Source organism: Oryza sativa, chromosome 6, assembly GCF_034140825.1.
Source record: "Oryza sativa Japonica Group chromosome 6, ASM3414082v1".
NCBI lineage: Eukaryota > Viridiplantae > Streptophyta > Magnoliopsida > Poales > Poaceae > Oryza > Oryza sativa.
The window spans coordinates 1803547-1812612 of NC_089040.1; the positions used below are offsets into that span (position 1 = coordinate 1803547).

General features: G+C 41.2%; 1 protein-coding gene across 3 annotated transcripts; it reads left to right on the plus strand.

The window, feature by feature from the left end:
• The first annotated feature begins 2075 nt into the window (after positions 1 to 2075).
• Positions 2076 to 7676, plus strand: LOC4340007 (protein DECREASED SIZE EXCLUSION LIMIT 1). 3 transcript variants are annotated; one of them, XR_001546876.3, is made up of 13 exons: positions 2076 to 2246; positions 2393 to 2455; positions 2533 to 2601; positions 2982 to 3038; positions 3866 to 4020; positions 4150 to 4205; positions 4349 to 4442; positions 5236 to 5299; positions 5526 to 5608; positions 5732 to 5823; positions 6500 to 6623; positions 6887 to 6950; positions 7119 to 7676. XR_001546876.3 is itself a non-coding variant. In XM_015788055.3 (13 exons), exons 1-13 carry the CDS (start codon positions 2113 to 2115, stop codon positions 7257 to 7259), a joined length of 1179 nt encoding a protein of 392 aa, XP_015643541.1. In that variant the 5' UTR covers positions 2076 to 2112; the 3' UTR covers positions 7260 to 7676. The 3 variants fall into 3 exon arrangements, 1 of the variants encoding a protein (XP_015643541.1); XR_001546877.3 differs by having other exon boundaries at positions 6534 to 6623; positions 7119 to 7634; XM_015788055.3 differs by having other exon boundaries at positions 6517 to 6623.
• The last annotated feature ends 1390 nt before the right edge of the window (positions 7677 to 9066 follow it).

A 9066-nucleotide genomic window follows, 5' to 3' on the forward strand; every position in this document is an offset into this window, starting at 1 on the left:
GGAGAGCTCAGCACCACGGATCGGTGACGTGGCATATGTTATATGGGCTGGTGGGCCTGTTCAGCGGCGTGGGCACTTGTACTATTTGGGCCGAATTCCGCGTTTAAGTGTCAGGATCCAAATAAGTTTGACGCCGTGTTTAGTTCCAAAATAATTCTTCAAACTTCCAACTTTTTCATTATATCAAAACTTTCCTACACACAAACTTTCAACTTTTCCGTCACATTGTTTCAATTTTAATCAAACTTTTAATTTTTGTGTGAACTAAACAAAGCCTATACTATTGTTTTTTTTCATAGTATTTGTTTCTCTCTATATTAGGCATATTAGGCATGTTCTTGTCTTAACATAGGATACCGTATGGATGGAATATTAGGCATGTTTCTCTCTATATTACGCATAATGTATTTTACGATTTGCTCCAGAATTTGTAGGGTAAATGTGAAATTCGCTATCCTATACGCACTTCTTGTGAGAAAACATACAAATTCTGGAGCAAATCGTAAAATACATTATTGCCATAAATTCATTTTCCTTGGGAATAAGTTCACTTTGGGTCCCTCTACTTGTTCTCAACCCGATTTTCGTCCCTTGGTCGCAAAAACCAGGTATGACGGGTCTCCCAACTTACGAAACCAGTACAAACAAGATCCCTTGATAGTATTGTCCCTGGTTTTGGCTAACGTGGCGCCTATGTGGCTCATTTGGCTTGGTCTTTATCCCACATGTCACTGACGTGGCGCTTACTTGCCAATTCGATAAAAAAAACTAAAAGCAGCAAATTGAAAATAAAAAATCGAAACAAAATATGTGGGACCCACATGTCAGTGGGTCCCACTTATTCAACATCACCCCTCTCTACCTCTGTCTCCTTTAGCCACGCCGTGGGAGTGGAGTGGCGAGCGGCGGGACCGCGGGATTGGAGTGGCATGCAGCCGGCGGACGACAGAAGAGGAGCGGCGCACGACACATCTCTATCCTAGCATTGCCCTCCGTGACTATCGTGCTCCTCATCTCAATCCTAGCACCTCCTTCTGAGACCGTTGTGCTCCTCATCTCCATCGTTGCCTCCTCAACGACCGCGCGTGGTGGCGAACCCAACACCGTGAAGTCGTCCCTCTTCACTCCCCCTCTGGCGATTGATACAACCCCACCATTGTCGTCGACATTGTCGCCGAAGGTCGGAGTAGCTAAGGTTCGGTGAGAGAGAAGAGGGGAAAGAGCCAGAGGAGGAGGAGGCCCTGGTGGGTACCTCTGGCGCCGAGGTGGAGGAGGCGACGAGCCCTTCCGCTGAGTCATCTGGTGCCGCCGCCGCCGTCCCGAAAGAATCCGTCGAGGGGAGGCCGCAACTGTCGAGTCCGCCACCGACATCTCCCCTCCCGCGACCGACGAGGAGGAGGAGGAGAGTGGCTCCCGGCCCTTGGCGCCCTTCTTGCCGCTAGCCTGCTCCAGCCGCTGCCTGTCGTCCACTCCAGGCGTCGCCCACCCGATACACCGATGGGCCGCTCCACCAGCTGGAAAGATAGAGAAAGAGGTAGGGGATAGATGATAATCAGAGTACCACTATTATTTTTATTTTGCTTCTCTTGTTTTTAATGGCATGGTCTATTGATAAAATTAATTAAATTGTTAAAAGCAGGAGTAGTGAGGATGATATGTTGGGTCACATAGGCCTCACTATTTTTTATTATTTTGTATGTCAAACTGATTTGTAGGTCCCACGGTTTTAATTTTTTTCCCGAGATTGAATTGGCATGCAAGTGCCATGTTAATGCCACACAAGACGAAGACATAGTGAAAGGAGTCAGGTAGGCGCCATGTCAGCTAAAAGCAGACACAATACTACCGAGCATCGAGGGACCTCGTTTGCACGGTTTTGTAAGTTAGGAGATGTGTTGTATCCGGTTTTGCGGTCTATGATGAATTTTGGACTGGGCGACAAATAGAGGAACCTAAAGTGAACTTATTCCTTTTCCATGTAATAAAGTTCCCAGGCCCAGCCCTCCGGCCCACTCGGCTCTCTAGTAGGCCTCAAACCATTCTCATCTGGTCACTGTCTACTTCGACCTCACGCCGAAGCTTCCAGAAAGTTCTAATCTCGCAGCCCGAGCCATGGCCCTGGCCGAAGCCGAGAACCCGCCGCGCCGCCGCCGACCTGCGCCGGACCCCGTCGCGGTGCTCCGAGGCCACCGCGCCGCCGTCAACGACGTCTGCTTCCACCCCTCCCTCCCGCTCATCTTCTCCGGGTACGCTCTCCCCTCGACCCCCCAAAACCCCCCTTGCCTGATTCTCCGCCGCAGCAGCGCGTGTGTATGAGCCCTCGCGCTTGTGATCACGCTCTCGGTAACATCTCCTCTGCTTTTTTGCATTTTGGGGTTTGCTCTTCATCCAGCGCGGCTGACGGGGAACTCAGGGTTTGGGACACAGCGAGCCACCGCACTGTCTCCTCGGTTTGGTAATTTATTTCCGCGTCAACGATTATGGTTGGTTCGTTTTGAGGGATACTTGATGCGAGGGCATACGATTTTGCAGGGCTCATGGTGGATCGGCTGGTGTATATTCAGTGGCTGCTAGCACCAGACTTGGAAACAAAATCATTAGGTGAGTGAACAGAGGTGATTTTTTCAGGAGTTGCTGGCTGTAGGTTTGCATCATTATAGGATGCTATTGCAACAGGCTAGATAAGAAGCATCCGTAGCTGTTATGCGTTAAAACATCGGGTTGAATCAGTGTAATATTTTCGATTTGAGTACACAGCCTTTTCGGATCGGAATTGCATTGCAAGTAGGATTGAACCTCTTCATATCATATATGACCGTATTATCTTTCTGATTATTCAGTCTAGACAGCATCAGCGCATTGTACTATACAGATGGAACATAAAAATAACTTTAGTAGCATATTTTGAGTTGAGTGCCTCTCACATTGTTACGATTTGGATTGAATTTTGATCGATATATCTGTTTCTGATGCTGAGGCAGTCAAGGTAGGGATGGATCATGCAAATGCTGGGAAATCGAGGAAGCTGGGCTTTCACGGTATGACTCATTGCACATGAAGTGTAATAGGAGTTAGAATTGGATCTTTCTTTGGATGGAACATGCTAAGGATTGACATACAATTTTTAAAAAGAAAAAATAGAACATGCTACCTTTAACATAAATTAGGACTTGGTTAATAGTAGGCTTTACCAATGTAAATGCAAGGAGAAGAAGACATGGGCATACATATAGACAAAAGATATTTTGAATACTAGAAGAGATATACAACCCATCAAGAGAAGTCTTTGCAAGACAACTTTTACTCCTACACATGTAGGCCTCATTAGGTTTGATGCCACCAAACCAAGTGTATCTATCCTGAAACTACCTGCTATATACTCCACCATTTATTGCATCTGCTCCACAAAGTCCATCTGCTCAGGTAATTGGATACTCCATCCTGTTGTCCTCATTCTGCTGCAAGTGCATCCACCAGAGCATAAGTGTAATGCTATTAATGTTTTGTCAGTATATTTAACCTGATTATAGTCTGTAGGGCAGGTCCCCATATGCCTCTTGAAGATCTTATAGCTCTTAAATAATAAAAGAATATATATACCAACTTAGTGCTATCATATTCTTGTGTCAATGGACTTTACATGATCTGTAGTGGTAAATTGATGAAGAAACTTAAACAAACTAGTCAGAGCCTCCTCGGTATTTGTTGACTAGCACCTTGTCCTAATTAAGATGATAAGTGTAAGGTCCAGAAGGAATATGGTAAAACACATACTTGTCAACCTTCTTTGTTTGAGCTGTGTTTCATTTGTGTTTCTTATTTGAGTTTCCGTGGCATGCAAATCCAATTTCTTGGGTTCTTTCAGGAGGGCCCTATATACAATCAGAACAAGTACATACCATTTCTGCAAAATGTCACTCGTTAAGTCAACATGTTCTACATGCTGCACACAATCTGGCTTGATCTCCGCAACTGGTGATATTGAGTCACAAAGCACAGTTACTGAAGAACGTGAACTAGGTAGTGCATGATTTCAGCATCTCAAATAAAAGAGAGCAACTAGAAACTTGATCACTCTTGACAAGAAATTGGTGTCAGAGAACTCCTTAGTGACTCTCTTCATGATTGACTTAATGGTGTATTTCCTAGGCACTTGCTGTAAAGGACCAAATATAATGGCAATCGCTGGTCAAGAATCATCGCAGGTTAGTTTTTAATCTTGACTTTGAGCAAAACATAGCGTGATGCAATAGAACATAACTAATTCATCGTTTTTTTTGTGCCTACATATTTTCTTGCCCTGTTTTCAATTTTTTCATGTTGTCACTAAATAACAAAGTGAATACAGGTTGAACTTTGGGATATTGATAACGCAATAAAGGTAATGTGCTTGCCTGAAACAGGCAGCGCTAATCTGGCTGATCACCCGACCAAGCAAAGAGGTTCATCTCCACAACTTCTGCTGTAATTGTTTTGTCTTATGAACCATACCAAATGTAGGTTGAGCTAGCATAAGGTGGTACGTCTGGTGCCGATCTGATCTCTTGCTTGGTAGAACCTTCAAGCATTTATACTCCTAGGTTCTGGTTAGCCCTCACCATGTCTTTGGTGCCATATTTTTTAAAGCATAATGTTAGTTTTCAAGAAATAGTCGGAAGAAGCAGGAACTTGATGATAAATTAGGAGCTGCATTGGTGATTATAGACTGGCTGTTGGCATTGTACTAGGACAAGGATACCTTTGTCATTGCCTTGAAGGATAAATACTTGCTGAGCATAGCTGTATCTTTGTGTATTTGGCTTAACAGAATTATTTACGAGCCGTGTCACTATTTTACTTCCTTATGCACAATACCGAGTGTATTCATGCTAGCGTAGCATCCCATGATGCTGTCCCATCCAGCAGGAAATTGTCAAATCCTGCCGTCAGCCAGAAATATGTGCTTTACAAGTCACTGAAGCAAATGTTTCATAGATGTGGTTTAGGATGAATACATCTTCTATGATATGAGACTGCACGTATGTTCTTCAGTTCTTCACTGTAGTAGCTTGCTAAGTTCACGAAATTGCGCTTCACATCAATTTATCTATTATAGCTAGTGTGCTGTTATGCCGCTCTGCATTTGCACACTGCAGGACATTTATAACAATTCATTTGAATTGCCCAATGACATTCGTTTTTCCCTTGCATTCATGCTTTAAGTAATCCTTGAAAACTTCATGCTGTTGATTGTAGGACTATGCATGGCTGTGCAAGCTTTCTTCCCTTGTGGTGCAGCTTATGTAAATATTTTGTCAAGGTTTGTGTCCAGATATTTTTTTGTCAAGGTTAAGCGTGCAAACCCAAGCACATTTATTAACAGCCATTACCTAGGCTCCTGTTTTGCCACGGCAGAAAGCCTTTTATCCCAGTTGTTGTTGTTTAACAGTGTGTTTTTCCCTTGCATAAAGAAAACAAATGTTCCTTTGCTTAACATCTTTTGGACTGTTCTCATTTTAGTAAACCTTTGCTTTTATGGTGATCAGTTACGAAGATGGAAGCACACTTTTGTGGGATGTACGAAATCCTGGTCTACCTGTATCCTCAGTGAAATATCACTCAGAATCAGGTTGCTCTCCATTCTGAAAATTACTATTTTAGTTATTTAACCTATCCTTTTTTCAGTAGTAGCTATGTTTATATCTTTGGTGTTTGGAAATAATGTATGATCTAATAAGAGTCTGGTGTGCAGCTTTATCCATTGCTATTGATGGGCTATGCAATGGGGGGATCTCAGGAGGTGCTGATGATAAAATTGTCATGTTTGGCCTTGATCATCAAAAGGTGTGCACCAAATTTTCTGATTTCCTGTTTCCTGCTACACAAATCTTTACTCTTGTCGTGAAAGGTGCACCTTGTGAGTACAAAAAACCATGTTATGTACATGCAGTACAAAGCTAGCCCAAGTTGACATTGATTTTATGCTTTCTCTGATGTCGTGCTATTAATTATCTCCAATTATCTGCTAGTCATTCAATTATATAAAGAAATAAGCTGCTAAGGAGATCTTTGCATTCATTATTTTTCTGTAATATTGACTTCAACGTCATCTGCTATTGTCTTCTTGACAAGGTTCATAAGCATTTCAATTTCCTAAATGATGCAGTATACTGAAGGTTAAGTTTAGCAGTGTTTAACACTCAGAAGTAGGCCTAGAGTTGGAGACTGCACTATTATCCTTCTGATATCCACTTCTGACATCTGTGATATTTGAATCCCTTCATATCTGAAGCAAGAAACACGCGCACAACCATGGTTTTTTTATTAGCTAGATGGGTAGTAATTCTTTTCCTCAGGGAGGATAGTAGTTATTTCCAGTTACAGGCATATAAACATTCTACATTTCATAACAAAATTATCACCGCTGGAAAATGCATTTGCTTCTGTTGTAGCTTTTGCAATTACATTAGTGAATGCTGGTTTAACTTGGTAAGCCATCTTTTGATTTACTGGCATGCAGTTTTGTTCCAATTACAGGGTGCATTTATTCTCAGGAAAGAAATAAAACTTGAGCGACCGGGTATAGCAGGCACTGCAATTCGGCCAGACAACAAGATTGCAGCGACCGCTGGTTGGGATCACAGGTTTGTTTTTCCCATTCTGTTCCTTGATGACCAGGATGTTAACATAAGCTATTTTTAGTGGCTTCCTAAATCCTGAATTAACATGCTCAAGTTAGTAGGTACATTATACATATGATTTAATATATATAATCTATTAAGTAGTAATACCTGAGTGACGAGTACAAATTGTACTAATGATGGCTCCTTTGTGATTTTGGTCGCTACTAATCTTGTCTTCTAGTTGATGATTATGATCCAAGTTTGCAATTGTTACATCATTGCAGGATTCGTGTGTATAGCTACAGTAAAGGAAACGCTCTAGCAGTGTTAAAGTATCACAGTGCTTCGGTATGCAGCTTCTCTCATATAATAACATTTTCTTTCAAAATTTACCATGCTGTTTTTCCTCAGCTCAAAAGGGAAGGAATGCCTGTCGGTCCCTGATATCACCTTATATTGATCGTTCAGCCAAAGCTTCACGGAACATAACTTTGTGTTCGTCCTTTTGGCTTGCAGTGTAATGCAGTGACATTCTCATCGGACTCCAAGCTGTTGGCTTCCTGCTCGGCGGATACTACGGTTGCATTATGGGAGCTCTATCCTCCCAAAACAGATAGCCAAGTTGGTCTCAAAACGAGAGATGAAATATCCCAATAATATGGCCGGGCCTTCCTTTGAGGCGATGCCTCTGCCTCTTGACTGGAGGAGCACACGGCGGATGAATTAGAGTTAGTTTATGACATGTTTTGAGTGTTTTTGACACGGCGGAAGATCACGTGGCTAGCTCATACTGATTCATGGGGGTCGGAGTTTTAATCTCCGACCCTCCTTGCATCACTTTTCCTTCATTGGATGTCTTTCTCGCTTTAGCGAAATCGGTGTGGGAACGAGAGATGAAATATCCCAATTAATATGGCCGGGTCTTCCATTGAGGCAATGCCTCTGCTTCTTGACTAGAGGAGCATAAGACGGATGAATTAGAGCTACTTTATGATTTGTTTTAGCATTTATGAAAGAAACTTAGCTTGTGAATTTGATGTGAAGGAACACAGAACGGAGGATCCAGTTTTGCCAGAGCTAGCGACCAAGTGTACTCGTGGATGCCCAAATATAGACCTCAGAAACATATCTCTTACTGCTCGCTATAAGAGATGTTTTTCGAGAAACACAATAAACACATAATAGATACAATATTTTCACTATTAAGAGATATCTTATTCTTTTGAGAAACCTGATTTTTTTCCTAGGCGGGTATGGTCCTTAGAGCCAAATGGACGCCTACGATAATGTAACATGCTTGCACAATCCTGTTGCGAGATATAGGATTTCAGTTTAGAGCAATGCTCCAGTACTCTCTACTGGTAGTATTATATTACTAGTAGAAAATTTGAACCATTTATTATTAAGGATAAATTAGTAATTTGTTAACAGAGTAACTTAGCCATTTACATATTTCTTTTTAGGGTAAATGGGTCCCTAGCGTCAGGCCCATTTGCATCGTGGCACCGGTGGGCCGTTTTGATCGTGACACTAGCTGTGGCTGGCATGGCAGCGCATCGTCAATATTTCATCAGAAAATTGGATCGCAACTCGTTCGCCCGACGGCGCTTTTGGGTGGCGAGTGGCTAGTCCTCCGGCAGGAGGCGCGTGTGGATCCCGCCGGCGGCGACACATCCCCGGTAATCCGTTTCTCTGCATCCCGCTAGCGATACGTGTAGATCTCGCCGGCGGCGACATATATCCGGCTAACCGTTTCTCTAGCCTTTAAAGCAGAACTATAAATTAAAACTAGCACGGGCCAGCACGGTGGCCCATACAGATTGCGCGGCTAGTATCATTATATTTTCTCTCATATAATAGCATATATGTTTTCTCATTATTTTATTCAAATATATTAAAATGACAACATAATTTTAAATTTTGCAATAACTTTACAAAACTACTAATGTGTAATATTCATATTGTATTTTATATACGTGTTAGTAATTAATTATTTTTAATATCAAATTTTAGTTATTTGTAAATTAAAATATATTCATATATGGAGTCTAGATTCGTCTTTTAATATTTCTTTTTTTAATTCTGAATTTTCTGTAAATTGTATTTCTATATATACTCTATGCTCTTCTTCCAATATTATTTATTTTTATTTCTGAATTTTTGTTATTTCTAATTGTATTTCTATGTGGACTCTAAACTCATCTTTCAATATTCTTTAATTTTTAATTTCGAATTTCAGTTACTTCTAAATTATATTCCTATATTGACTTTAAACTCTTCTTCCCATGTTTTTCTTAATTTCGAATTTTAGTTATTTGTACATTGTATTTTTATACAGACTCTAAACTCTACTTTTAATTTTATTATGTTTATTTTAAATTTTAGTTAGTTTTAAATTCCTATATAGACTCTATACTCTACCTCTAATATTCCTTATTTTTTAATTCCGAATTTCTATTTTTTT

Coding starts and splice junctions, on each gene's coding strand:
- LOC4340007 (XM_015788055.3), top strand. CDS start 2,113: ATGGCCCTGGCCGAAGCCGAGAACCCGCCGCGCCGCCGCCGACCTGCG. Junction 4,021..4,149: donor TACTGAAGAACGTGAACTAG/GTAGTGCATGAT, acceptor TGTATTTCCTAG/GCACTTGCTGTAAAGGACCA. Junction 6,624..6,886: donor ACCGCTGGTTGGGATCACAG/GTTTGTTTTTCC, acceptor ACATCATTGCAG/GATTCGTGTGTATAGCTACA.